Below are 26,369 nucleotides of genomic sequence, written 5' to 3'. Positions count from 1 at the left end.
CTTTGGAATGACAAAAACAAAATCGAGCTCCGTTCCATCACAAAATAGCAAAACACCCTTACTAAAGGACATTTTGTATTTCCCACTTCATTTTCTTCCTATTTTTGTTTTAATCGGAGTTAGTAATCAATGCTATAGCAAACAGGGAGACTTTCGTTTTCTGTATTACAATGTGATTTGTTTTGACCGAACAATATTCGACTAGTTTCTATTTTCATTTCTACTACTAATTAAATAGCACAGTATCGTTAATCGCTCGTTTTCTGCCTTTAACTCGTTTATTGAATGTTCGGAAGCTTCTAAAGTGAAGATAAACATCACACGAAATTTTGAAACAGTCAAACCAAAGAAAACATCCAAAACGAAACTTGCGAGTATTATTTGCACAAGCAGAGATTCAGGTCCATATATTCGCAATGGATCGTTTTAGGGAATCATGAGTGGAGTAATAACGGCACATTGGAATGTGGAAGGGCCCTATTAGAGAACCACGGGAATTTGGGAAGAACCTTTTTTGCCAATATTTCATCACAGGCAGATAAAAGATTATCTCTAAAGTTGTTATGGACTCTTCCACAAGTAGGTGAATCAATCTGGCGATGTAATGTTGGAAAGTAACGCTTGTGTAGATTGTATGGTCGTTCCTAACTTCGGAGATACCTGCATTGATAGAGACATCGAGAAGGGAAAGTTGATCCTAGCTGACGGAACTGTCTTTGAAGGGTACGAGTTAGCGGTGTATTTTGAGTAGATTTTCTTTCGGAGAGAATGTCTCTCGTTCTGGAGAGGTGGTGTTCAATACGGGAATGGTTGGGTATCCTGAGTCTCTCACAGATCCTTCTTATCGAGGTCAGATATTGGTGTTCACCTTCCCGATGATGGGTAATTACGGAATCCCTGGAGACGAGTTGGATGAATGGGGCTTGCCGAAGTACTTCGAGTCGAATGAAATCCATGTGGCTGGTGTGATCGTTGCGGACTACTCGTGGGAGTACAGCCACTGGGCTGCTCGGAAGTCCCTCAGTGATTGGCTTAAGGTAAGAAATGGTTTGTTTGTGTTGCCACACCTTAGTCAGGATCTTTCAGTGTACCATCTGTCTGGTCTGTTACAGGAGTGGTAGAGTGATTCGAACTCGTTCCATCTCTCGTTTTGAGTGATGCTGAGTTTGCATGCTATTTGAGTTGACGAGTGTTTTGATTTGATTTGATTTGATTTGATTTGTTTCATCTCATTTCATTTCATTTCGTATCGTATCGCTCGTCTTAGTTAATGGCCTTACACTAACCTCTTCTAGGAGCATCACATTCCCGCTCTCTATGGAATCGATACTCGAATGCTGACAAAGAAGATTCGCGAGCACGGCGTTCTTCTGGGCAAGATCGAGTTTGCAGGCCAGCACGTGGAGATCGAGGATCCGAACGAGCGAAATCTGGTGGCTGAGGTGTCGATCAAAGAGCCCCGCGTGTTCAACAAGGGTTTGTCGCCTCGCGTGGTGGCGGTGGACTGTGGTATCAAGAACAACATCATCCGCTGCCTCTGTGAGCGCAAGGTGCAAGTGACGGTGGTTCCGTTCGACTACGATTTGGAGGCTCATCGCGACGAGTACGACGGCATTTTCCTGAGCAATGGTCCCGGCAACCCGGAAATGGCGCAGGCCACGATCGATCATCTGAAGTGGGCGATCACGACGGACATTCCCATCTTCGGAATCTGCCTCGGCAACCAGCTCTTGGCGCTGGCTGCTGGCGCGCGCACCTACAAGATGAAGTTCGGCAACCGCGCGGCGAACGTGCCTTGCGTGGATCTGACGACGGGCCAGTGCTTCATCACGTCGCAGAACCACGGATTCGCGGTGGACGAGAAGACGCTGCCTCCGGACTGGCAGCCGCTGTTCTTCAACGCGAACGATTACTCCAACGAGGGCATCATCCATCGCACGAAGAAGATCTTCTCCTCCCAGTTCCATCCGGAAGCGTGCGCCGGACCTCTGGACACGCGCTTCCTCTTCGACCGCTTCATCGCCAACATCAAGGGCGCGGAGCAGCCGCTGAACACGCCGCTGAACACGAACTTCTTCCGTCTGCAGAAGTTCCGGAAGGTTCTGATCCTGGGCTCGGGAGGTCTGAGCATCGGACAGGCCGGCGAGTTCGACTACAGCGGCTCGCAGGCGATCAAGGCGATGCGCGAGGAGGGTCTGGAAGTGGTGCTGATGAACCCGAACATCGCGACGGTGCAGACCTCGAAGAACCTGGCGGACAAGGTGTACTTCCTGCCGGTGACGCCGTCGTTTGTGATCCGCGTGATCGAGAAGGAGAAGCCCGACTGCATGCTGGTGTCGATGGGCGGCCAGACGGCTCTGAACGTGGGCATCAAGCTGTTCGAGTCCGGCGAGCTGGCTCGGCACAACGTGCACGTCCTGGGCACGCCGATCCAGACGGTGATCGACACGGAGGACCGCGAGCTGTTCAAGGAGCGTCTGGACGAGATCAACGAGAAGCTGGCGCTGTCGTACCCCGCGACCTCGGTGGAGGAAGCGATCGAGGTGGCCGAGAAGATCGGGTACCCGGTGCTGGTGCGAAGCGCGTTCGCACTGGGCGGATTGGGCTCCGGGTTCGCGGAGAATCGGGAAGAGCTGGTGGAGCTGGTGTCGCGGTCGTTCACGTGCTCGGATCAGCTGCTGATCGACAAGGATCTGCGTGGGTGGAAGGAAATCGAGTACGAAGTGGTGCGCGACTCGTACGACAACTGCGTGACGGTGTGCAACATGGAGAACTTCGACCCGCTGGGCATCCACACGGGCGACTCCATCGTGGTGGCTCCTTCCCAGACGCTCACAAACCGCGAGTACATGCTGCTGCGTGACACGGCCATCAAGGTGGTGCGCCACTTGGGCGTGATCGGAGAGTGCAACATCCAGTACGCGTTGAACCCGGACAGCGAGGAGTACTGCATCATCGAGGTGAACGCGCGTCTGTCCCGCTCCTCCGCGCTGGCCTCGAAGGCGACGGGCTACCCGCTGGCCTACGTGGCCGCGAAGCTCGCGCTGGGCAACAATCTGATCCAGATCAGCAACCGCGTAACGAGCACGACGACCGCCTGCTTCGAGCCCTCGCTGGACTACTGCGTGGTGAAGGTGCCGCGTTGGGACCTGAAGAAGTTCCACCGCGTGTCGCCGCTGCTGGGCTCGTGCATGAAGTCCGTGGGCGAAGTGATGTCGATCGGGCGTCGCTTCGAAGAGGCCTTGCAGAAGGCGGTCCGCATGGTGAACCCGCTGGTGCAGGGCTTCGATCTGCCCTCCGTGGAGTGGAGCGAGGAGGAGCTGGTGCGTCTGCTGCTGCACCCCGATGACCGTCGAATCCACGCCCTGGCGCTGGCGCTCGAGCGGAACTACTCGATCGACCGCATCCACAGCATCACGAAGATCGATAACTGGTTCCTCGCGAAGCTGAACAACATCCACCTGGCTCGCAAGTGGCTGGCGGGTCGCCGGTTGGAGGAGCTGACGGTGGAGCGCATGAAGGTCGTGAAGTGTCTGGGCTTCAGCGACCTGCAGCTGGCGGCGCTGCTCTCGTTCCCGGACGCGTCGCTGACGCGTCGGCAGAAGGAGAGCTTGGTGCGGGAGGCGCGCAAGGCGCTGAAGGTGCTGCCGGTGGTGAAGCAGGTGGACACGCTGGCGGCCGAGTTCCCCGCGACGACGAACTACCTGTACATGACGTACAGCGGCGTGGAGCACGACATCACGTTCCACGACCACGGCGTGATCGTGCTGGGCTGCGGTCCGTACGCGATCGGGTCGTCGGTGGAGTTTGATTGGGCGGCGGTGAGCTGCATCCGCGCGCTGAAGGAGGCGCAGAAGAAGACGATCGTGGTGAACTTCAACCCCGAGACGGTGTCTACGGACTACGACGAGAGCGATCGCCTGTACTTCGAGGAGCTGTCTCTGGAGCGCATCCTGGACATCTACGAGGCGGAGCAGTCGGAGGGAGTGATCATCTCGGTGGGAGGCCAGATCCCGAACAACCTCTCGCTGCCGCTGGCGGAGAACAAGGTGCGCATCTTCGGCACGTCGCCGTCGATGATCGAGTGCGCGGAGGACCGCAGCAAGTTCAGCGACCTGCTGGACCGTCTGCACATCGACCAGCCCGAGTGGGTGGCGGTGACGTCCGAGTCGAAGGCGTTCGAGTTCGCGGAGAAGGTGAGCTACCCGGTGCTGGTGCGTCCGTCGTTCGTGCTGAGCGGCGCGGCGATGAGCGTGTGCATGAACGAGAACCACCTGAAGGCGTGTCTGGGCCGCGCGGCGAACATCAGCAGCGACTACCCGGTGGTGGTGTCGAAGTTCATTCTGGGAGCGAAGGAGATCGAGTTCGACGCGGTGGCGGACCACGGAGAGATCATCAACTACGCGATCTCGGAGCACATCGAGAACGCGGGCGTGCACTCGGGCGACGCGACGTTGCTCCTCCCCTCGATGAAGCTGTACACGGAGACGGAGCGCCGCATCCGAGCGATCGCGCGCGCGATCGCCAAGTCGCTGAACATCACGGGCCCGTTCAACATCCAGCTGCTGGCGAAGAACAACGACGTGAAGGTGATCGAGTGCAACCTGCGCGCCTCGCGCACGTTCCCGTTCATCAGCAAGACCTTCGACTTCAACTTCATCGAGCTGGCGACGCGCGTGATGGTCGGTTTGCCGTACAAGCGCGGAAACATCGTGCTTCGCGATCTCAACTACGTGGGCTGCAAGGCTCCGATGTTCTCGTTCACGCGTCTGAGCGGCGCGGACCCGACCACGGGCGTGGAAATGGCGTCCACCGGCGAAGTGGCCTGCTACGGAGAGAGCGTGAGCGAGGCCTTCTTGAAGTCGCTGCTGTCCACGAACTTCCACTTCAAGTTCTTCGACAAGAACGACACGAGCGCGCGCAACTTCCTCATCAGCATCCCCGAGAACGATTTCAACCAGTTCACGGAGGGTCTGGAGATCCTGCAGGGAATGAACGTTCACTTCTACGCCACGAAGGGAACCTTCCAGCGCCTCGCCGCCTTCGGAATCCCCGCCGAGCGCCTCCATCGCGTGTACAAGTCGAGCGAGAACGTGAAGGAGAACCTGGCTCTGGACTACATTCGCCACCAGTCAATTCATCTGGCCATCGTCGTGCCCAGCAACAACACCGACCAGGCCATCACCGAGGGATACAAGATTCGTCGCATGGCGGTGGACTTCAATATCCCACTCATCGTCAATATCAAGTGCGCGGTGGAGTTCGTGCGTGCGTTTGAGAAGTACACGGTAGGAGGATGGTTAGGGAAGTGTGTGATGTCTAGCTCCAAGGAGACGATTTCCTCAAGATTAAGTGTATACAGGAGTATTATGACGGAAACAAGTAATCGTAGTAGTAGTAGCAGTAGTAGACTAAAAGCTGTTCTTTTGTCATCTTTGTTGCAACAAAGAGAATAGATGGCAGGTTTGGATAGTTCTTCCAGAATGTCCTTCTCAAGAGAGAGAGGATTGGTGGTCGGACTGTACCTCTTCACGGGAGTTCCGTTGCGACTCACTAGGAACTTGGTAAAGTTCCACTTCACGTTACTATGCTGAAAGAGGAGGATCGAAAACCAACTTTACGAGAAACCCAGGACATGACTTCTTCAAATATTCGAATAACTCGTTGGTTGAGCGACCATTGACCTACAGAGAAGCAGCACTGCACCTATACGTCGCTCTTTTCCATCACGGGGAACGTGACACCATACTTTTCTCTCACAAAACGAAGAATGTCCTCCGAAGAACCAGGCTCTTGGTGAGCAAACTGGTTGCAGGGAAATGCAATCACCTCAAATCCCTGCGACTTGTACTTCTCGTAGAGCTCCTCCAACTCCTTGTACTGGGGAGTGAGTCCACAAGCAGAGGCGGTGTTCACGATCAGCAGTACTTTCCCCCTGAACTGAGAAAACGCCACAGAAGCGCCAGTAATATCTCTGAATACAAATTGATAAATCATTTGAAGTAGTGTCTTCGTCTATCAACAAACACATTTGAGATATAGTTTTCAGAAAAACTAGCTTAGTCGACTTTACTCAGCGTCTTCCTTGTCTTCCTTCTCCTCACTGTCGTCCTCCTCGTCCTCCTTCTTATCGGGAAGCAGCTCCGAGTGCACGAACGGAATCACACCTCCAGAAGCAATCGTCACGTTGCCGAACAGCGCGTTCAACTCTTCATCGTTGCGCACAGCCAACTGAATGTGGCGAGGAACCACGCGGTTCTTCTTGCTGTCCTGAGCAGCGTTCCCAGCCAACTCCAGAATTTCAGCAGTCAAGTACTCAATCACAGCAGCCAAGTACACAGGAGCTCCAGCACCGATACGATCAGCCACTCTCATATCTCTCATGTAACGAGCCATACGACCCACAGGGAAGGTGATTCCAGCACGAGCAGAACGACTCATCGTCTTTCCCTCCACATTTCCACGGCCTCCTTTACCTTTTCCAGACATGTTTATCTTATCGAGATCCAAATAATAATAAATGTAGGAGGGAAATCGGTCAATCAAAGAGAATTTGGAGGCAGAATTTTGTTTGTCCAATAGATCAGCAATTCGATCAATGATAGGCCAAACAAAAGGCCACCATCTATTGTTCGTCCAATCGATATCACATACTGGCAATGATAGGACAGACAAAATCCTGTTTGAACAACTCTCCTTTTTCCAATTCATAATCTTTTTCAAATCTAAACATGTCCGATAACGAAAATACGAAGCCTACGACTGAAGTTCAGGGAGACGATAAGAAGAAGGCCCGCAAGACTACCAAGGTCGATTCTTATGCTACCTACATTTACAAGGTTTTGAAGCAGGTGCATCCTAAGCGCGGAATCTCGAAGAAGGGAATGGCTGTGATGAATTCCTTCGTTTCTGATATTTTCGAGAGAATCGTGACGGAGGCTGGCCATCTGGCTCGCGTCAATCACAAGAGCACTGTGGGTACTCGAGAGATTCAGACCGCTGTTCGTCTGATTCTTCCTGGAGAGTTGGCGAAGCATGCTATTTCTGAGGGAACGAAGGCTGTGACCAAGTTCCGTGGCGAGTCTGCATAAGTGTGTGGTAACTGGTGTTTGTCAATACCATCCTTGTATGTTTGTTACAAACAGTGGAAAAGACTAAAACACTTGTAACTCTCCGTTGCTCCAGCAGGCACGGGGTGTGAGTACAAAGTAAGCCATAGGTTTCGAGTACAGTTTCTACTCATCATCCAGCACATTAGCGACTCACCAAGATTCGACATTGTTCAGGAGTCAAAACCTTACCCTTCTTACAAACTGTATAGTCCTCACGCATGTGGATGGTTCCATTTTTCATCTCAACGGGCAAACGCAGCTTTCGGAACTCCTCCATCATGCTATGAGCGAAAGGCATCTCTCCCTTGGGAATTACAAACTCCTCCGTTGCCTTAAATCCAGCACGGGCATAATCCAGGGACTTGTATTCTTTAAAGAAGGATAATACCTCTTCTTGGGGACGATTTGTGAAGAACAGCGTACAGTTTCCTCCCAAGTACTCACCCAACTTGCTCAAATTATCACGGTATTCTTCCTCCGGACTTCTACCCAGAGCAACCTGCATTACACGGTTCTTGCCCAGCAAAAACCTAGTATGATCACAGTAAAAAGTGGAGAATACCTGCAATCATTTAACTGGAGGCGGAGATCCTTAAATGCATTCGTACGCAAGTTATCGAATTCCAACACATATACAAACTTGTAGTTGTCCACACACTCTCTCACCGTATTTACTACATTATCCTTATGTTCCTTGCCCTTTTGTTTGGTTTGAGTCAAACTTACTAAAGGAGTTAGCAAGGGTAGAAAAGACCATACCAACATGAGCTCTCTTCGATCTAGGCATGAATATGAAGCAAGGAAGGTAAGAAGCAAGAAGAAAAGTGATTAAGCATAGTTCCTTGTTATTCTATTTTCACAGATATATGAATGAGTTTTCAAACGGACCATATTATTTGTGAACAATATATTGAACTCAGAGAGGATAATTTGCAAGAAAGAGAGTGTATAGTGAAATGAAGAGAATAATATATGCATGGTTGCTATTTCTTATTTCGCTTATATAGTATTGACGTTTGAATTGAGTTTATGGCTCGTGACTCCAATGAATTAGGCAAACAACTCCTGACCTGTCACTAGACTTACAACCCAATAATAAGCTAAGTAGAATGGAGTCATAAGGAAAATGCTTATTCCACATTTATAATTATAAAGCATTTATTATTGATTTTTGATTATTGATATTTATTTCTCATTTTCCACAATAGCTCTCCTTTATTTTGTATAATTATACTATAAATAATAATTAACTAACAAGCTCCGATGTGTGTATTAACAAATAGAGAAAAATCGCCAGCCACATTACTTTCTTAGAACTCTATGATACAACACCTTTACTTGTGTAAAGTAATTATCCTTATACTTTCTATAATCGACAGGAACCCATTTTGCTTGAGGGACGAGTGGTTTCACTACTGGTGCAAGTTTCCTTTTTACATGTTTCTACCATATTATACACCTTCGACTCGAGTTACCTTCGAAACTAGTAACCGACCTTTCAATTCATAAGCGGCTTGTAATAGAACTGGATCAGTATAGATTAGTAGTCGTGGTTGAGTATAATAAGGTAATCGCGAATGAGTATTCGCTATATTCTTAAGATCCATATATATTAAGATAATCAATTGCCAACTTTAAAAAGCAGTAATTATGTTTTAATGGAGACTGCCCCAATAATGTTAGCTAAAATAGTTCATCCAATAATATGCAAATGATAGTTCAATTATCATGATTTTTGCTTTTATTTGGCTAATCCATGAATCATTTTGATCTAAATACATAGAATAGTATATCCTAAAAAGAATCCCAACCGTTTTATAGCATAAATAGAATGAGATATCAAGGAATTAATCATGCCAATATTGGTCTATCCAAAAATCTCCATGTTTTTTCTAATTCTATGAGGTAAATGATTGGCTAATAACTCTATATGAGCCCTATTGTCTCTATTTTTTGCATGATTTCCATAATTGTGATTCTTGCATTCTAAGTCATAATTTATTTTCGTGTGCTGTTAAATGAAAGGCTTGTTGATATCGGTACTTCTATGTAATGATTGTTCTCTTCTTTGACACTTAGTCTCGATTGCGCTAAGCGATATTACTTGTGGATCAGGAGAAACCTACATGAAGTTCATAAAGAAATGTGGGTCCTCCTGGGCTAGTGAAGAGTCCTTCAAGGTCTATTCTGGATCTACTCTTCTTTACACTGGAACAGGCTTTGCTAACAGTGAAACGCGTACTACTGAAAAATGTTTGACCACTTCGACTAATAATCAATACACCATTGAGTTGATTGATTCTTATGGTGATTCCTGGTACAATGGAGCATTCCTTGCTGTCTATGGAAAGTCTGGCAACGCTGTTTTCAAGAACACTTTGGTTGATGACCGTAAAGAAACTTATACTGTGTCTTTGTACTATGGTGTTGAGGAGGGTGCTACTTGGAAGATGACCTCTGGATCGATTACTGATGGCTGGACTGCTTATTCGTTCTCTGATAGCACTTGGTCGGATGCTACCCTTGGCTCTGTGACTGCGACTGCTTCTGGTACTCAGTACTTCCGCAAGCAGTTCGTGGGTCTTGCGAACATGGCTGCTTATGATGTGAGACTGTACTACAAGGCTGGAGTGATTGCCTATATCAATGGAGCGGAGGTCTATCGTGATAACATGCCTGCTGGAACTGTTTCTGCTGGTACTACTGCTACTGGAGAATATTCTGAGATTGCTTATCGTGGATTCATTCGTCCTGGCTCTGAAGTGGCTGCTCAACAATCTATTTTGGCTGTTGAAGTCCATTTCCTTACTGCGCAAACCAACGTCGATTTCAATGCTTATCTTGCTATTTTGGCTGCTTCTACTACCGAAGGAAACTGCTTCGTCTATGCTGAGCCCGTAGACGTGGATGCTACTGGTGGCAGGAATGTTGCCAATATCTTTGATTTTGGACGAACGTCTTATTACAATGCTGCCTCCACATATCTTCCTGCTACTGTAACCTACTCCTTTGAAGGACCGAGACCCTACGTTAACTCCGTTCGTGTTTGGCCTTATACGTCTATTACATCTGCTCCTAGCACATTCACATGGCAAGGATCGAATGATAATTCGCAATGGACAAATGTAGTTTCTGTATCCGATGCTACTTATGAAAGTGAGACTTACCAGATCTTTGGTGGTTATTTCTATGCTTCTTTATTCCAACACTATCGCGCTCATATTGTCAGCAGTGGCTACAGCTATGTATATACTTATGAAATGCAGCCTCTGACCTGTACTACAGCCATTCCCACCTCGATTACCTTCACTCCCAATACTTACACATTCTGGGCCAAATACGAGCAGGTGTATATCCGACCTGATATCAATGAATTTACTTCTTGTACAGCTCAGAACCTTCCTGAAGGACTTACCATTGATGCTACTTCTTGTGTGATTTCTGGAGTTGTAAACAGTGCTGTATCGGGTGTGACAGTTACTGTCTCTTCGGTTGTTCTTGGAAACACCTACACTGGATCGTTCACGCTTACCATTCAGGAATGTACCGGAACCATGCTCAACATTCTTCGTACATATAAGTCGAGTGCTACTTATGAAAGCTTCGAAATCAAGGATGCTACAAACCAGCAAGTTCTGATTTCTGTTGCTTCCAATTCAGGTCAGATCAATAATGAAGACTGGACTAGCGTCGCTTGCGTTACTGGATCCAAGTACCAAGTGACTGTTGGATCTACCTCCACCTATTGGAGTTCTCTGTCGTTCCTTTATGTCCGTGCTGTTCTCTCTGGAAGCGAAATGGAAACGGTTCTTCGTATGAAATATGATTCGAGAGTTGGATTTGCCACCACTCGCACTTTCAATGCTCAGTTTGCCATTCTTCCCCATTCCAACTGGTACTACAAGCATGGCGAAGTTCCTACTGATTGGTCTTCGTCGACTTCCACTGAAGGATGGACTGAGGGAAATGACAGCAACTACCCCGATTCTTCCAACCAGATTCAGCTGTACAAGAAGACATTCACTGTATCAGACATCAACAACATTGCCGGATTTGTTCTTTCCATCAAGTTCAAGTATGGATGCATTGTCTATTTGAATGGACACGAAGCGTTCAGAAAGGGATTGACGGATGCTACGATCAGCACTTCAAGTTATGCTGACAACATTTACACAAGTACTATCTATCATCAGATTTCTCTTCCCATCAAGACGGTTCAAATTGGAGAGACTGCTGGTGTGAACTACATTCAGCAAGGATCGAATACCATCGCTATTGGTATTGTTGCTGCCAATGCAAACCAGAAGGAGGCGATCTTCGATGGTGCTCTTCGAATGATGGGAGAAGAGATCACATCTCGTGTCTTCGATTACACCGTTACCTACAGTGGAATTAGTGGAAGCCCTTCATCTATGCTGAACCAATACTACGGATATACAGTGTATTATTCTTCGTGTGCCAATAATTACTACAACATTGCCTTTACCAATGATCGTCACGAATGGATTAACTCTGTGACTATCAAGCTGTACTACACGCAGAGTACTCAGCAAGTTCGTCAGTTTGTTTTGAAGGGTCGTAATGGAAGTGATGATTGGACAACAGTCGCTACTGTTACTGGACTTACCTGGTCTCAAACTGGCCAGGCTCAGACGATCTATTTCCAGAACAACAAGGCCTATCATGAGTATCGTTTCGAGAATTTTGCTACTGGTGATACTTCTGAATGTTATTGGAAGTTCAATACCTTGGATTTGAATGCTGTATATACAACAATGACCGTTCCTGAACTTGCTTATGAATCCACGACCATTTTCAAGGATGTCGAAATGGGAGAAGTGTACCCTAATTCAGAGTATTACTTCAATTTCCAGGTCAGTCCAGCTTTCCCCGATGGAATTAAGATTGATCCTAACAGCGGTATTATTTCTGGAACTGCTACTGCTGAGATGGCAACCACTACTTATTCAATCACAGCTAGCAAACTGACTGGAGGCACTTCTACTGCTTCTTTCTCGTTATCTGTTGAAATTTGCACTGGAGGCCGTTCTTTGGTTACTTTGGTAGCTCGTACCGATAGCTATCCTGAGCAGTCTTCCTACAAGCTTTATCAGGGAATTGGAACCAGTGGAACTGTTGTCAGATCCATTGAGCGATTTGCGTCATCTTCTTCTCTGAACTATGGAGATTTCTGTCTGAATGATGGAATCTACACTCTTGAATTGCTCGATTCTTCTTCTAATGGTTGGACCAATCCTGCTGGCTATTATTTGACTGTTGATGTAGGTGAAATGATCTTTGAAATGGGTCAGGTTCCCACGGGAGTTGCTTCTGTGAGCACAATGTTCTCTTCCTATTTCCCATTCCAAGTTGACTATACTGAATGGAAGATTAGCTACAATTATGTAGAGAATTGGAACTCTAAGGATTTCGATGATTCTACATGGGCATCGAAGAAGGCGAAAGATATTGGAACGAACGCCGGAGTCACTACATACATTCGCAAGGAAGTGAACATCCCCGATATTGCCAACTACCATGTGCTGAATATCCGTGTGAAGTATGCTGGAGGAGTTGCTGCTTACTTCAATGGCAGATTGGTGGCTCGATTCAATCTGGAAGAGAATTTCGATTCCGAGTCAAAGTCCATTGCTGTCCACAACCAAGATACGTTCTCCAAGTTCCATGTGATCATGTCTACTGTTGGCGGAGTAACTGGAAAGAACATCATGGCATTTGAGGTCCATCTTCCTCTTGGTCAGTCTTCTTCGAGCCCTGTCGTGTTCGATGCTACTGGCGTGTTTGGAGTGAATGATTGCTCGATTCTTGTGGATACTATCATCAACGTCGATGGAACTACTGCATATTCTTGTGAATTAGAAGAGCTTCTGGATCTCAATCCTACGACTTATGGATATCAGTCGAATTCTCAGAATACCTATCTCGAGTGGGAAGTGGAGAACCTGGAAGGATCCAAGTTCAATAACTTCGGAATGCAGACTGTGTATTTGCGTTCTTCCTACGGATTCTCTCTCTATGTGCGCAGAGAAAGCACTGATGAAGACACCTCTGCACTGGCTCTTCTTGGTCAGAGTACGAAGGCATTGCAACGTAGTTATTGGTCTGTGCCTGTGGGTATTGCTGGATTCAGATACTTCCGATTCGAGGTGGATGACACTGCCTCGAGTACTGTGTACGTGAGTTCGTACATGCTTTTGTACTGCAAGCCCAGTGGAACTGACACTTGTCCTGGAATCGACGATTATCCGTCTGTGGGAGAGGGAGAAATCTCGCCTGCTCCCTGCGAGGAGGGATATCGTGGATATTCGTACCGCACTTGCTCAAATGGCCAGCTGGGTGAGATCAACAACCAGCATTGCACTCAAAAGGAACCTACGAAATTGTTGTATAGTGCCAGTATTTATAATCTCATTATGGGAACCAGTGTCAGTATTCCTAAGCCTACCTATATGAACATCATTTCGGAATTCTACATGGCTGATAACACTTTCCTGCCTAATGGATTGGCTTTGAACGCCCAGACGGGAGAAATTACTGGAATGCCTACTGAAGAGTATGGATTAAAAACCTTCACGATCTACGGTAAGAATGATGTTGGTACCACGTTCACTACTATCAACATTTCTGTTAAGAAGGGAACTTGCAAGGCCGAAGGAAACTTCCCGAATACGCCTGTTGGTGAGGTGTATGTCTATGATTGTGCTTTGGGCGGTTCGTATGTGGGTACTCAGAAGAGAGCTTGTCTGCTTGGAGAAAAGGATGGAGAATGGCAAGCGATTACTGGATCTTGCATGCCTGTTTGGATGATTATTGTGCTCGTGGTGGTCGCTATTATCATTGTCGTGACTGTTATTTTCATCCTGGTGCGTGTGACTAGCACGGCGAAGGCTGTCGGTGGTGTAAAGGGAAAAAGCGCTAGAGCATCTGGATCGCAGAAGAAGACGCTGTCCAAGAAGGATAGCGCAAAGAAAGCTGTGAAGGTTTAATGAGGTTGCTAACTGCTAAAAAATGATGATTCGATTTCTTTGTTAAACAAATAAGTCATTGCGACATTAGTTTTAAGAGCTGAAGCATAAAGCCATTATCACTCACTTTAACAAGCGATTCCAAATTCTCGTGAACATCTAATCGTTAAATATATTTGACCAATACTAGTAATAGTCTTTTTTGCTACATTCGAAAATGAATTAGGGAGATTGACTTCACACACATTAGGAATATCTTCAGTATGAGCCATGTCGATCCCTTACTTTCCAGCGTAACTTCACTGAACAATCGTAACGTATTTCCCTGCGATTCCAGTGTCGTTAAGCGTGGCAGATCTGATCAATACATGCTTTGTGTAGCTTACTTCTCATTACCAGTTCCTTTCCGGGAAATGCTCCATCGAGAGCATCCGATCCACAGCGAATGCCTGTGAGATTTGGCAAATCTATGCATGAGGAGAGTGATGTGCGAACACTTTCTAGCTTCGCACTTTCTGCATTACAAAATGCTTTGTTCCCCAATTCAATCTGTTTCAATGAGGGAAGATCTATGCTTGTCAGTATTACACATATCTATAATACTTCGAAGATCAAGTGTAGCTTCATTGAAGTTGCAAGACTCAAGTCCTATTTCTCCGATTTGAATTACTTGGAGCGATCCACAATTAGTTATTTTGAACTCACCAGAATAATCACTGAAGCTGTAGCATCCAATCGTTATATATACCAATTTGGGGCAATTTACAATAGAGAAGGTTCGATGAGGATCATCTCCTTTTCCGTTCTTCTTTCCAGTAAAACAGTTCTTCCCGATCACAATACTTTGGAGATTCACCAAACCCTCAATTGAGAACTTGTACACATTTTCAAACGATTCATCGCCAATAACAATTTTCTCAAGCATTAAGAAATCGCTTAGAATAAAGAATCGACTGTCAATTTCATTTCCAGAATTCGGAGGAAGTGACAATGCAGTGATATTCTTCGGTTTACTAGTCAATACAGGAGCAATGACACTCATTCGAACAATCCCTGCCAATTTCATGTTGGTATCTTTATGTCAAATCCATCGGAATCCTACTTTCTATTTGAGCAAATTCAGTATAATTAAAAGATTCAGGAAGTGATACTGAAGTTACTGCTGGAACATCTACACCCTCAGATATTTGTTTTGATTCAAACTGGAAATCGTAACAAACCGAGGATAGACGAAACTTCTGCCATCCGACTGAATAGTTTTCAAGGAAGGCAAGTCTAAACAAAATAGCTATAGTAATAATATTGCTATACCTTTCATGCTAAGTGTTACCGAGTCACTCTTATATTTGCCCTGCAACGCTTGATTCCCTAAGTTGATTTCTCTCAATTTTGGAAGATCTATTTTACATATCGACAACAAGCTTACTTTCAAGAACCGTATTGATCGACCAGAAGAACACTAATTTACCTAAATCAATCACCTCTAAAGAAGGGAGATCTGATAGTCAACGATAGAATTTAATAAGAGCCTTTCAGAACCAGAGAAGCATAATCAAAGTTCCAAGAATCCTCATATTTCGATCCAATTCTTAAAGATTTCAGCTTTGGCAGATTTTTGAATTCAACCTCTCCAGAACAATCGCAGAAACTATAGATTCCAATCTCAATCGATTCAAGATTGTCACAATTGACAAGATGGAATGAACGACCACCATCATCACCATGACGTTTCTTTTCTTTTGTAAAGCTATTCTTACCAATTTTCAAAGTCTTTAGTTGTCGAAGGCCGTCCATACGGAATTCCTTCAAGTTTTCAAAGCTATCATCTCCAATAATAATCTGAGTTACCCTTGTGAATCGATAGAAATCCAAGGCTGGACACTTCGGATTGTTACAAGTGTTATCAGGCAAAGAAATAGAGGTTACAGAGTTATCAATGGCATCCAACTCTGGAATTGAATCTGTAGGAAGAAGGGAAGCCAAGGATTTGTGTACATCTATGATTTATCCATGCTTGATTGTGTTTACTTTCAACAGTGCAATTGACAACAATTTCAAATGATTTAGGTAACTGGACATTGGCAACGTTTGGAATATCTATGAATCATGGTTCTCAAGCATATCAAACTGGATAATATGACCAATTTGCTACCATAGAATGTGAATCCAGGATTATTGGAAAACAACGTTTTTAGAGCTGGTAAGTCTATGGGTAAATAGTTCAAAGCATTAAAAGTACCCTTCATGATTAAAGAACATTCTTCTTGCTTGTTTCCATTCAATGCATTATCTCCGACTTTGATCAACTCAAGTTGTTCCAAATCTAAATAGAATACAATACATTACGAATACTCTCAAATACAGTGTGCGTAGAAAAGCCAAACGTCTTGTCACCCAGAATAACACTCTTCAACATTGGAAGGTCTCGTAGAACAAACGAACTGCAACTGAAATTCCAAGATTCCTTGTCAAACACTCCAATATAAAGGGACTCTAATCTTGGCAAACTTGCCAATTCAAACTCCCCTCCATAGTCACTGAAACTATACTGCCCAATAGTAATAGATGTAAGATTAGGACAATTCGCTATTTTGAATGATCGCGACTTGTTTTCCTCCCATCCATTCAGCTTCTTAGTGAAGCTGTTGGTTCCGATTTTGACTGTTGTCAATGATTGTAAGTTATCTATAACGAATCTCTGTACATGAGAGAAGCATTCATCTCCGATATAGATAGATCTTAGATGACTCAAGTTCAGTAATGCAAAGTTCAGCACATTATTACAACAGTTTGAATTAACTGATAGAGATTCTACATTCTGAGGAATGAGATCCATTTCTGAATCATTGTTAATAGTAATTTTAGTGCTGTTTTCAAATGGATTATTTCTTGCCTGGCTATCTAGAGATAATAAGGAGTCATATCTCATACTTGATGGCACGGATTGTCCCAAATTTGAAAAAGGACCAGACTGAGGATAATACTGCCCCGCACGAGCAGGTTCTGAACTACGGGTCGTTGGTGCTGCTCTCGATAGATTTGGTATTCTTTGCTCCTCCTTTGCTTTTTTTAGCTCGTTGACTTGCTTTTCAAGTGCGTTTATTTGTTTCTCCTTTTCACTCAATTTGGATTGAAGCTCGGTATTCCTCTGTTCTAAACGGGCTACACTTTCTTCTTTTTCACGAATCAGCTTTTCATAAGTCTTTCTTTCATTCTCAGCAGCTATCAATTTGCCCTTATTCTCTCCATTTTGCACCTCTTTGTCCCTAATTTCTATTCTAAGTGATTGGACTTTCTTTTTTTCTTCTGCGAGATCGTTTTCCAACCTCTGTATTTGCCGTTTGTACAATGATTCCTGACCTGTTTTTTCTTTTTCTCCATACTTCACATTTGATTGCAATTCTTGGATATCGGACTTATATTGTTGTACTTGATCTTCCAATGACTTAATCGTTTGTTGGTCTTCTTGTTGCTTTTTCTTTAGAGCACTACTCTCGCTTTTAATTTCTGCCAGTTTCTTGTCAAATTCCTTACCTTGGTAAGTGTAGCGGCGTTTCCAATTTCGGATTTCAATGCTAAATCCTTTCTCTTTAATTCGAGATTGAAGCACTTCACGATATTTGGCGATACGTCTCTTGTCTCCCAGGGTTACATTGCGGTCAAACATATCAAGAATTTTGGTAACAATCTCTGTATTCTTCTTACTGTACTCATCTTCTTCCAACCATGGTTTTTCGTCCATCACTTCACTCATCATGCTCAGATACATCTAAATATCAAACCATTCTTATATTACCTACATCAAAGCAATCTGAAGCATATCGACTCATCTCGACCTCTGCAGTTGCTTGCATGATGGAACTTGCCGAGGGAAAATCTACTTGGCGGGCGAATAAGTCTCCATAATTCAGGGCATATCTATCCTAAATACAAATAGCAAACAAAATACGATTCGTAGTCTTTGGTATATACAGGGCGATTATTAATTTCAAGTGGCTCCAAACCTTTAGTGAATATGCTCGTAATATAGTTGCTTAGCAGATTTAAGAATGCTGAAGATATCGTTTTTATGGTCCCATCATAGCTCACTCTACTCACTTCTAATCCAGGGTGTGGTAGACAATACACATCAATTATTTGATAACACTCCTTTATCTGGTTGCGAGTTTCATTCAAATCTTCCGTATTTCTAGGAGATAGGAAGCTGTTTTTGTAGGATTCCATTTCTTTTAGGCAGCTAGCTTGATTACTCTCGTTTCGGAAATTAGCATAATCCCTAACAAGGAAGTCAATATGCTGGAATGGGGGATGATCTCCGCTTTTTCCCGAATCGCGGATACGAATACTGTAATCGGTAAACAGAGCTAAGTGTTGGAGAAAATCTTCTTGGAGTCTTCGGTCTACGTTATAAATCTGATATGATGAGAGTAATGTGGATAGACCGAATATACTTGCTGTAAGTCCTTGACCTGTTTGTCCGTCCCACATTCCCTGCGTATCCATAATTAATACAGCCATTTTGCCTCCAGCAGTTGTAGGATCGGGAATAATGAATGGTTTATTCCAGAACCATATGCCTTCTGTATTACGTGCATCTCCTCCTCGAAAGTTGAATCCCTTGGAGTTTGAAGTATTGCCAGAATAGCCTTCCAATATCGCTCCGCCATACAGGATCCAAGAATAGATACCGTCCTTATTTATAGTCTTCATATCTGCATTATCTAAGGATGAGTGGCATATCACAACCTGACTCTCTAATGCATGCAAATATCTCAGGATAAAATTGAGGAGAAACGATTTTCCACTTCGGAATGCACCAACAATTGAAAGAACTGCTATGGGTACTGTTTTTGGTATCTACATAAAAAGATACGAAAGCTCAAACTTGTTTCATTATATACTGCATAACCTCCTTCCTCATATGAAAAGTATTGGAGTCTTTGTCTGCAACCAAGAACTACAGTCAAGAAATATTGGAATTATATATATACCTGTACTGGATACTCTGAACTACTGCCTATGTTTGGTTTTGACATGAAAAGCAAAAAAAAATATGAAGATATTAACATATCTTGTTATAATGTGGATTCAACGTGGAGTAAACTGGAAAAAACAATAATCAAATATTGGCATTACTTTTAAACAAACAAGAAAAACCATACTTGACTTGATATCATAAGGGATTCTCATGTAACCCAAAACCACAATCATCACATAAGCAATCGTCTTTACAATCATCAACAAAGCATCCTTCATTCCCCCTAAATGAATCAACGCCACGGGCATGTAGCATCCAAAAGACACCAACACCCAGAACCATATTCCTCTAAAAGGATCGTCAGCTTCCTTCCTCGAGTACCGGAAAAGCAAAACATCGACAATAACCCCAATAAGAATAAAGGGGATATTCCGAAGCCAGCTCATAAGCGGATTATGAGTGTTGTGAATCCAGTCGTTTTGAGGTAGCAATACAAAGATAACACGTAATGCGAATAAAATATATGTAGCCCAGCGCAGTTCATTGAGGTTTTGTTTATAATGCAGCGAGATAAGCTCAAACATAATGACATAGAATATGGCCATGCCGATGGAGCTCACTGCATTACCAATTCCGATTGCAGCAACCACTGCTTCTGTTTTACCCATATTAAGCCCATAAGCGCGAGGGAGAAGATGGAAGCAGTCTCCGAAACCAAGGATTAAGCACATATAAGAAAAAAGTCGATATTCCTTATTAGGGGATTTACGAAGAAGCATTCGGAAACCCAGGAAGAGAATCGTAGCAAGATAGACAATATCGAACAAAGTTTCAAAAAACGCAGCAAAACTCATAGTTAAAAGAATTATGGATCTACAAGGAAAAGATTTCGAATCGAGTTCTCTACTAGATTCTTTTAGAATTCGAGACAGTTTCATCGAATCAAGGAGCGTTCTTTAGCCACTGAATCACCTGCCAATTCAACACAAATAATATCACGCGTTGTTTTATTTTAATAAAATGGTTTGGCAACAAACAGCATATCTACTACAATTTATGGTTCATTAGCCGTATTTCAACATTTCCCATTTCTCCCTTGTTTTGAATTGAAATCGTTCCATCATTAGCCATTTGAAGCAGAGAGACAAACATTCTCGATACTTCATAGGGTTTTCTTTGTTTCGATAATTCAGCAACGGAAGCTTCTTTTTTGTCCTTTGCATTCAATTCCTCAATCAATTCTTCGCTGTTTTTACGAATATCAAATTCTTCACGTCGATCTTGTTCTTCTAAGACCGGTACAATCTTCGTTTCCCATTCTGCTACTCGCTTTCCCAGCTTCGTTTCCCTCGTGAATTTTTCGACTCCGTTCATAAACGCCTCCATGTGCTGTCTACACAGATCTTCATAGGATACATATCCTCCATCCATCATCGTCATCATCGTCTGGTTCGTTTCGCCCAGTCTGCTTTCTCCGATCTGCAATGGATCAAACGCCGCGGTCTGGTTGAGGAGATTGTAAATACTGGTCGTGTAGTTGTCGGGACGATGCATACTCACATCTAATCGTGTTTGTTCCAATTCTTGTTGAACCGATTCCTCATTGTCCAGATTCGGTTCGAGTTCATTTCCGAAGCTTGGTGAACTCGCAGCTTCTATTTCATAATCCATCGGCTCTTCGAGAGCAGTAATCATGGTTTCGGTTAGAACTCGCTATCCGTAAAACCGACCATCAAAACCACACGGAAGTGGAGCTTCGATACACGCCGATCTGCTTTCGAAGCGCTTCTTTCATGCAAGATTGCAGTCGACTGCATGTCAACTCGTTCCAAACCCTACTTAAAGATCGAAAGGCCTTTGGATGGATATAAAAACATGCTTTCTTCTTTGGTTTCCACCATTTTCTGAGTCGATCGCCGCTGCTCCTTCTCGCGATTCAGTCGTTTCTCGATCTCCGCTTTGCTGAGCGAGTTCTGGCCACGTTTATAAGGAGCCGATCGGTTTTGTCGATCATCGTAAGGGTCTTCTGTTCTCCAGACGTTTGCAGAGAGCGAGCTGCGGCGCGACGCGGCTTTCTGCGATGGCAAATCGAGGTCCGAAAGCTCGTCTGCTTCTTCGAAAACGGACGGAATCGCGTCGACCGAGGGCTCCTCCGCGCTTTTCTCGGGCTCTTTCGCTTCGAATTGCGGAGAGAGCTCGCTTTGGTTCTTTCCCACTTCGCTGTCCTGCTTTCCGATGGAAGAAACGTCGTTCGAATTGAATAATGGAGACGAAGTGGACTGGAGACCGGAGTGAAGCAGTGTGCTGTTATTGGTGCCGATCGTGAACTGACCAGCTGGACCGATGCTGCAGCGACTCAAGCTGAATGAGAGGGGGAGTGAGAGGACTACAAAAAGCTTTTGTCCTTGCTGTCGGTTGTCAGACTACTGCTGATTAACCCCATGTTGGATTCGTAGAGACGTAGGAAGGAGTACCGGTTGTGATCATTCTGGATAGGATAAAAAAATAGGAGATTTACGGAAAGTGCACTGCGTCTTTGGTTTTCCTTTTCATTCGACTTTAGATCAATCGACTCCCTTTCACCAAAGATAGAATCGTCGAGAACAACAACAGGATCATCGATAACTAAGTGGCCAAGACCTAGAGTGACAGAGAAAAAGCAGAAACTACCTTTATCTTTTGAACCTTCTCGCTTTTGCTTCTTTTGCTTTGACAGCAAGTCAAGTGTCTCAAATACAAGGTTGTAGAGAAATTCGACCTTTTTGCTGTAAACCACGGCGGATCCCTGTTTTTATGAATATAGATAGCAAATTCTACTTGAATCATAAGCGCTGCTTCGGCAAAATTTAGATTCGATTTTCCTCCATCAAACGATATTACGACCGATTCCAAATCTTCCAAATACTCCTCTAGCTCTGCCGCAATATCAATATTCCAGTTATCCGCCAAATCTCTACAACTTACGCTTTGAGTATTTGCATTACCGAATTGGCTTTAGCAGCATAGAGAATTTAGATTCGGATTCCTTCCCTTCCATTTTGATGTGGAAAACTGCTCGATTTTGAAATTAAACCTTCAAGTTTTGTTTGGTTTCTTTTTCAATTTTGAATGATCTAGAGTATGAATAGTCCTATTCCCTGTCCTTGTTGCAACAAGATGAACTGCTTCTTGTGTCCTTTATGGAATGATGATTCGCATATGGAAGAGCTTTTTAGTATGAATGGTTATAAGGTTCGATTACACTGTGATTGAATAATTGGTAGATGCATTCTTATTTCGATTCTGAATGGATTGACATAATGACACATTATTTTGTGTATGAGCAGATGAAATGTATTGAACTGTAGGACAAACGGTACATTTGTAGTTTCTATTTATGACTTAATAATGGATTTGCGTAGAAAGGATCTTATTCCTAATTCTTTGAAATCTGTTGTCTTACGTTGTGAGGCTTGTCATCTTTTTACTGTTTTCCGCAAAGAGTCCAATAGTAAGTACGTTTTTCGTATATCTACTTGATATTCATAGTGTATTTCAGCAATTTCTGAAATGGATTTGGCCAGAAGAAGTAAATTCATTTCGATCTATCCTATTTAGCTGTCTTCAGAAACTCTGATTCGCTGTGATTACCTTTTGAATCCCGCTATTTCCTTTGTGTCCGAAGAACTCCCGGAGCGGTCGAATTGTAGTTTCTTTCTTCTTTCTTTGCCCGATCCTCTGTCTCATTTTCTTGCGCAAAACAAGGAAAAATTGGAGTCAGATCTCCAGATCCAGATTTCTTTTCTGAAGGAAGCTGTTTGCCAAGTGGTTCCTGATAAAACAGTTTGAGAATTGGTTGGTATTGATGCTCAGTATCCGATCGATGACTTTGAGAGCCAGTCCAGAGCTCTTCTTCGCAATCTTTCATATCAGCAAAGTCTCTATTTAGCGATCCGTTGCAGTGAATTAGGAATTGGAACCTATCACACTCGAAATGAAATGGAGGCTTTGCTGCTTTGCTGCATTCCAGATGGTATCCATGATTTGGATCGGTTCGTGTACACTACGGCGCTTTCTCGACTTCAGAAAAAGCTTGAATGCATAGAAAGCGATGTAGGATTGGTGAGTGGATGTCGATCAGATGAAAATGGCGAGGAGAAAAGGGAGAAAAGGGGTTCAGAGAAACGATAAGGAAACGAGAAAGGATGTTTTGAAGGAGCTCAATAGAAAGAGGAGTGAGCAACGATCAACGTTAGATCGAATTCAGGAACTTGAAGCGAAATTGCAGAAAATCGAGGAGCGAAAACGGAGTTCCAATTCGAATTCTTTGGATTGTACAGGACTAAAGAACATTCTCGACAATGAAATGGGATCATTGAGTGAAATCCAGGGTCCGTCCAATGGAATCGACTCGCTCACATATCATTAAAGTTCCAAATCGATCAACATAACTCCCAACGCTGTGTGAAGAAGGAAGAAGGAAGAAGAAGAAGACCATCGATCCAATTGCGATCATTTTCATTCACCATCACTCTTCCTTCCCTGTTTCATGCAGTTTCACTTTTCCACACCTTCTTTGGTTCAAACAAACACTCCAATTACTCTTCAACGGACACGTCCGATTGTAGACCATCTTTCCCGGCTTCGCGTCCTTATCCACCACAAAGTATCCCAGCCGCTCGAACTGCACATGATCCTCAATCTTCCGATCCAGCAGCGACTCCTCCACCATCGCATCGCTAATCACGACCTCGCTCTCCTTGTTGATATGAGCCACCCAGTCCTCCAGCTCCGACGGATCCTCCTCCTTGAACAGCACATTATACAGCCGCACCTCGGCTCGCTTGGGCTCCTCTCCGAGCTTGCTTCCCGCGATCCAGTGCATGCTTCCCAGCTTCTTCTTCTTGCTGGCCATCGCCTCCTTCGCCTCCTCCTCCGTCAGGCAGCTGCACCGCACCTCCACGATCTCGCCCGTCGCCTCATCGCACACCACCTCCTCGCATCGCACCACGTCCGCGTACTTCAGACTCACCACTTTTCCGGGGGCGAAGCCCAGGAACTTGGGCTCGTCCGCCGTCTTCACGTCGTCGCGATCGACGAACAGCACGCGCTGATAGGGCAGCGAGCGCGAGCCCTTGCTGGGGTCCTTCGGGAACAGCGGGGCCTGCAGCGTGGTGAAGAAATCCGCGTCCTTGTTGAGGAGAACGAGACGCACAGGGCGCAGCACCGCGAAGGCGCGCGGCGCGATGGGGTCGAGATCCTCGCGGGCGAAGTGCTCCAGCCGCGCGGGGTCGATGTTGGTGACGGTGGTGCGCGTGACCGAGATGTCGGCGCAGAAGTTGTTGATGGCGTTGGCGGTGAAGCCGCGGCGACGCAGCCCCTTGATGGTGGGCATGCGCGGATCGTCCCAGCCGTGCACGATGTGGTTCATCACCATGTACTTCAGCTTCCGCTTGGACATCACCGTGTTGTTCAGGTTCAAGCGGCCGAACTCCCACACGTAGGCGCGCCAGACGTCCAGCTGGTCGACGAGCCAGTAGTAGGACTCGCGACGGACCTCGAACTCGAGCGTGCAGAGCGAGTAGTCGATGTGCTCCAGCGAGTCGACGAGGCAGTGCTGGAAGTCGTAGGACGGGTAGATGCACCACTTATCGCCCACGTGCGGGTGCGGGATGTATTTGATTCGGTACGCGACGGGGTCCCACATGCAGGGGTTCGGGCTCCGCATGTCGATCTTCATTCGCAGCGTCGCTTCGCCCTCCGCGAACTTGCCCTTGCGCATGTCCTCGAAGAGTCGCAGATTCTCCTCCACCGATCGGTTGCGCCACGGACTCTCCGGGTTCAGATCTGCATGCCATCGCTTCCCCGTTTCTACCTTTCCGTCCGCCTTCGCGCGAGCACTCCTGCGCGATCTCGCGCGATCGCTTGATCTCCTCGGGGGTCTGGTGGTCGACGTAGGCCTTTCCCATCTTGATCAGCTGCACGGCGTACTCGTAAAGCTTATCGAAGTTGTCCGACGCGAAGTTGATCTTCACAGGGTTCCATCCCAGCCACTTCACGTCCTCCATGATGTTGTCGATGAACTCCAGTTTCTCCGCTTCCGGGTTCGTGTCGTCGAACCGCAGAATCGTCTCGCCCGGCTTCCCCACGCGCTCGAACGCGCCCTTGAAGTTCAGATACATGCTCTTCGCGTGGCCGATGTGCAGATAGCCGTTCGGTTCCGGAGGGAAGCGACACCGAATCTTGCCACCCGTGATCTTCTGGTGCTCCGCGATGAGCTCCGCGCTGTTCTTGCTGCTCTCCATATCGCGGCCTTCGAACCCTTCCTTCTCTTTCTCCACCGCGGGGAGATCCGTCTTCACTTCCTTCTTCGCTTCCTTCTTGCCCTTCTTCTTGCTCTCCGCGATCGCAGCCAGATCCGCCTCTGTCTTCTCGCCCAGCAGCGACAGAATCGCAGCGTCCAGAATCTCCTTCGCCTTCTTTCCGTCCGCCCACTTCATCCGGCCTTCCTTCATCGCGTACATCAGCTGGGGGATCGGGAAGCAGTAGCGCTGGGCCAGCAGAGCCTCTTTATTCTTCTCGAGCAGAGAGTCCACGCAGGCCTTGATTTCTTCCTCGGTCACTTCAATACCAGCTCCACAGGCAGCTTCCAGAGCCGCGACGTCCAGCTAGTCGTAAACGAGGAGAACAAGTCGATACAGTGGCATTTGCAGGGAGTTTCTTCAAATAGGCGACTGCCTCCGAAATCTGCAGGTTGGTTTTGACTTTACCCTCCATAACCAGCTTCAGCAGGGCTGGACGGTAAGCAACTGCCGAACCAGGGACCGTCGTAGCAACGTTGTAACTAGAAAGCTAAGTTTCAACAAAAACGGTCCACATCAAGTTTCCCAAGACACGGTCGCATCCGTCGGTAATTCCCGCCTCCTTAATAGCTTCCATAACATCAGCTATACGATTAAAAACACGCAACAAGAGATTGCCTACCCGCCTTCTTTTTCGATTTTAGCGTATTCGCAATTGTTTTCTCCTCCAATCCAATAGATTGGAACGCCGCAGCATATGAATCCATAACTCTTTTTTGGCTTTGTCTCTTACAAGGAAAGTTCTGGGAATATTCTGATGATGTGGATAATTAAAAGAAAAAGAACTTCTCGCGAGTCGTTGCTTACGCCGAGAAAAGGGCGAAGGGGGAATCAATCAGGTTCAAAAAAGGATGATAAGGCAAACAAAAGGATGAAAACATAAAAAGGAAAGCACACAGTGGGACTTGAACCCACAATCTCTTGCTCCGTAGGCAAGCGCCTTATCCAATTA

At 45.6% G+C, this 26,369-nt stretch overlaps 11 protein-coding genes; 3 read left to right on the top strand and 8 right to left on the bottom strand.

Annotated features, from left to right (window-relative positions):
* Positions 1-604: 604 nt before the first annotated feature.
* Positions 605-5,428, top strand: GSBLH_T00004775001 (uncharacterized protein; the record flags this gene model as incomplete). XM_013043735.1 has 5 exons in its annotated part: positions 605-723; positions 752-1,037; positions 1,296-3,583; positions 3,611-5,288; positions 5,324-5,428. The coding sequence occupies 5 exons, from the start codon at positions 605-607 to the stop codon at positions 5,384-5,386; spliced, it is 4,434 nt and encodes a 1,477-aa protein (XP_012899189.1). The 3' UTR covers positions 5,387-5,428.
* Positions 5,429-5,453: 25 nt separating this feature from the next.
* On the bottom strand, positions 5,454-5,997 carry GSBLH_T00004774001 (Glutathione peroxidase; the record flags this gene model as incomplete). XM_013043734.1 has 4 exons in its annotated part: positions 5,454-5,519; positions 5,555-5,585; positions 5,617-5,684; positions 5,713-5,997. 4 exons carry the CDS (start codon positions 5,995-5,997, stop codon positions 5,493-5,495), a joined length of 411 nt encoding a protein of 136 aa, XP_012899188.1. The 3' UTR covers positions 5,454-5,492.
* Positions 5,998-6,030: 33 nt separating this feature from the next.
* GSBLH_T00004773001 (uncharacterized protein) lies at positions 6,031-6,711 on the bottom strand (the record flags this gene model as incomplete). XM_013043733.1 has 1 exon in its annotated part: positions 6,031-6,711. The coding sequence occupies one exon, from the start codon at positions 6,709-6,711 to the stop codon at positions 6,070-6,072; it is 642 nt and encodes a 213-aa protein (XP_012899187.1). The 3' UTR covers positions 6,031-6,069.
* Positions 6,712-6,731: 20 nt separating this feature from the next.
* GSBLH_T00004772001 (uncharacterized protein) lies at positions 6,732-7,125 on the top strand (the record flags this gene model as incomplete). XM_013043732.1 has 1 exon in its annotated part: positions 6,732-7,125. One exon carries the CDS (start codon positions 6,732-6,734, stop codon positions 7,089-7,091), a length of 360 nt encoding a protein of 119 aa, XP_012899186.1. The 3' UTR covers positions 7,092-7,125.
* A 23-nt stretch (positions 7,126-7,148) lies between these two features.
* GSBLH_T00004771001 (uncharacterized protein) lies at positions 7,149-7,906 on the bottom strand. XM_013043731.1 has 4 exons: positions 7,872-7,906; positions 7,675-7,837; positions 7,267-7,642; positions 7,149-7,235 (listed from the first exon to the last, which is right to left on the bottom strand). The coding sequence occupies exons 1-4, from the start codon at positions 7,897-7,899 to the stop codon at positions 7,155-7,157; spliced, it is 648 nt and encodes a 215-aa protein (XP_012899185.1). The 5' UTR covers positions 7,900-7,906; the 3' UTR covers positions 7,149-7,154.
* A 1,332-nt stretch (positions 7,907-9,238) lies between these two features.
* On the top strand, positions 9,239-14,119 carry GSBLH_T00004770001 (uncharacterized protein; the record flags this gene model as incomplete). Its single annotated transcript, XM_013043730.1, has 1 exon — positions 9,239-14,119. The coding sequence occupies one exon, from the start codon at positions 9,239-9,241 to the stop codon at positions 14,117-14,119; it is 4,881 nt and encodes a 1,626-aa protein (XP_012899184.1).
* A 3,897-nt stretch (positions 14,120-18,016) lies between these two features.
* On the bottom strand, positions 18,017-18,808 carry GSBLH_T00004769001 (uncharacterized protein; the record flags this gene model as incomplete). Its single annotated transcript, XM_013043729.1, has 1 exon — positions 18,017-18,808. One exon carries the CDS (start codon positions 18,806-18,808, stop codon positions 18,017-18,019), a length of 792 nt encoding a protein of 263 aa, XP_012899183.1.
* Positions 18,809-19,186: 378 nt separating this feature from the next.
* Positions 19,187-19,522, bottom strand: GSBLH_T00004768001 (uncharacterized protein; the record flags this gene model as incomplete). Its single annotated transcript, XM_013043728.1, has 1 exon — positions 19,187-19,522. One exon carries the CDS (start codon positions 19,520-19,522, stop codon positions 19,187-19,189), a length of 336 nt encoding a protein of 111 aa, XP_012899182.1.
* A 601-nt stretch (positions 19,523-20,123) lies between these two features.
* GSBLH_T00004767001 (uncharacterized protein) lies at positions 20,124-20,507 on the bottom strand (the record flags this gene model as incomplete). Its single annotated transcript, XM_013043727.1, has 1 exon — positions 20,124-20,507. One exon carries the CDS (start codon positions 20,505-20,507, stop codon positions 20,124-20,126), a length of 384 nt encoding a protein of 127 aa, XP_012899181.1.
* A 955-nt stretch (positions 20,508-21,462) lies between these two features.
* Positions 21,463-22,113, bottom strand: GSBLH_T00004766001 (uncharacterized protein; the record flags this gene model as incomplete). The annotated part of the gene is made up of 3 exons (XM_013043726.1): positions 21,463-21,861; positions 21,894-22,029; positions 22,061-22,113. The coding sequence occupies 3 exons, from the start codon at positions 22,111-22,113 to the stop codon at positions 21,463-21,465; spliced, it is 588 nt and encodes a 195-aa protein (XP_012899180.1).
* A 1,470-nt stretch (positions 22,114-23,583) lies between these two features.
* Positions 23,584-25,832, bottom strand: GSBLH_T00004765001 (uncharacterized protein; the record flags this gene model as incomplete). The annotated part of the gene is made up of 3 exons (XM_013043725.1): positions 23,584-24,902; positions 24,931-25,723; positions 25,755-25,832. The coding sequence occupies 3 exons, from the start codon at positions 25,830-25,832 to the stop codon at positions 23,584-23,586; spliced, it is 2,190 nt and encodes a 729-aa protein (XP_012899179.1).
* Between the last annotated feature and the right edge of the window lie 537 nt (positions 25,833-26,369).

The sequence above is a fragment of the Blastocystis hominis genome, assembly GCF_000151665.1.
Source record: "Blastocystis hominis, Singapore isolate B (sub-type 7) whole genome shotgun sequence assembly, scaffold_8".
Classification (NCBI taxonomy): Eukaryota; class Bigyra; order Opalinata; family Blastocystidae; genus Blastocystis; species Blastocystis hominis.
This window is presented reverse-complemented; position numbering and strand designations above follow the sequence as displayed.

Excerpts from the sequence above, each read along its gene's own strand:
- GSBLH_T00004771001 (XM_013043731.1), bottom strand. The coding sequence starts at position 7,899 with ATGCCTAGATCGAAGAGAGCTCATGTTG. Across the intron at positions 7,838-7,871 it reads ATCGAAGAGAGCTCATGTTG|TAAGTTTGACTCAAACCAAA; the intron begins GTATGGTCTTTT and ends TAACTCCTTTAG. Across the intron at positions 7,643-7,674 it reads CTCCAGTTAAATGATTGCAG|GTTTTTGCTGGGCAAGAACC; the intron begins GTATTCTCCACT and ends TGATCATACTAG.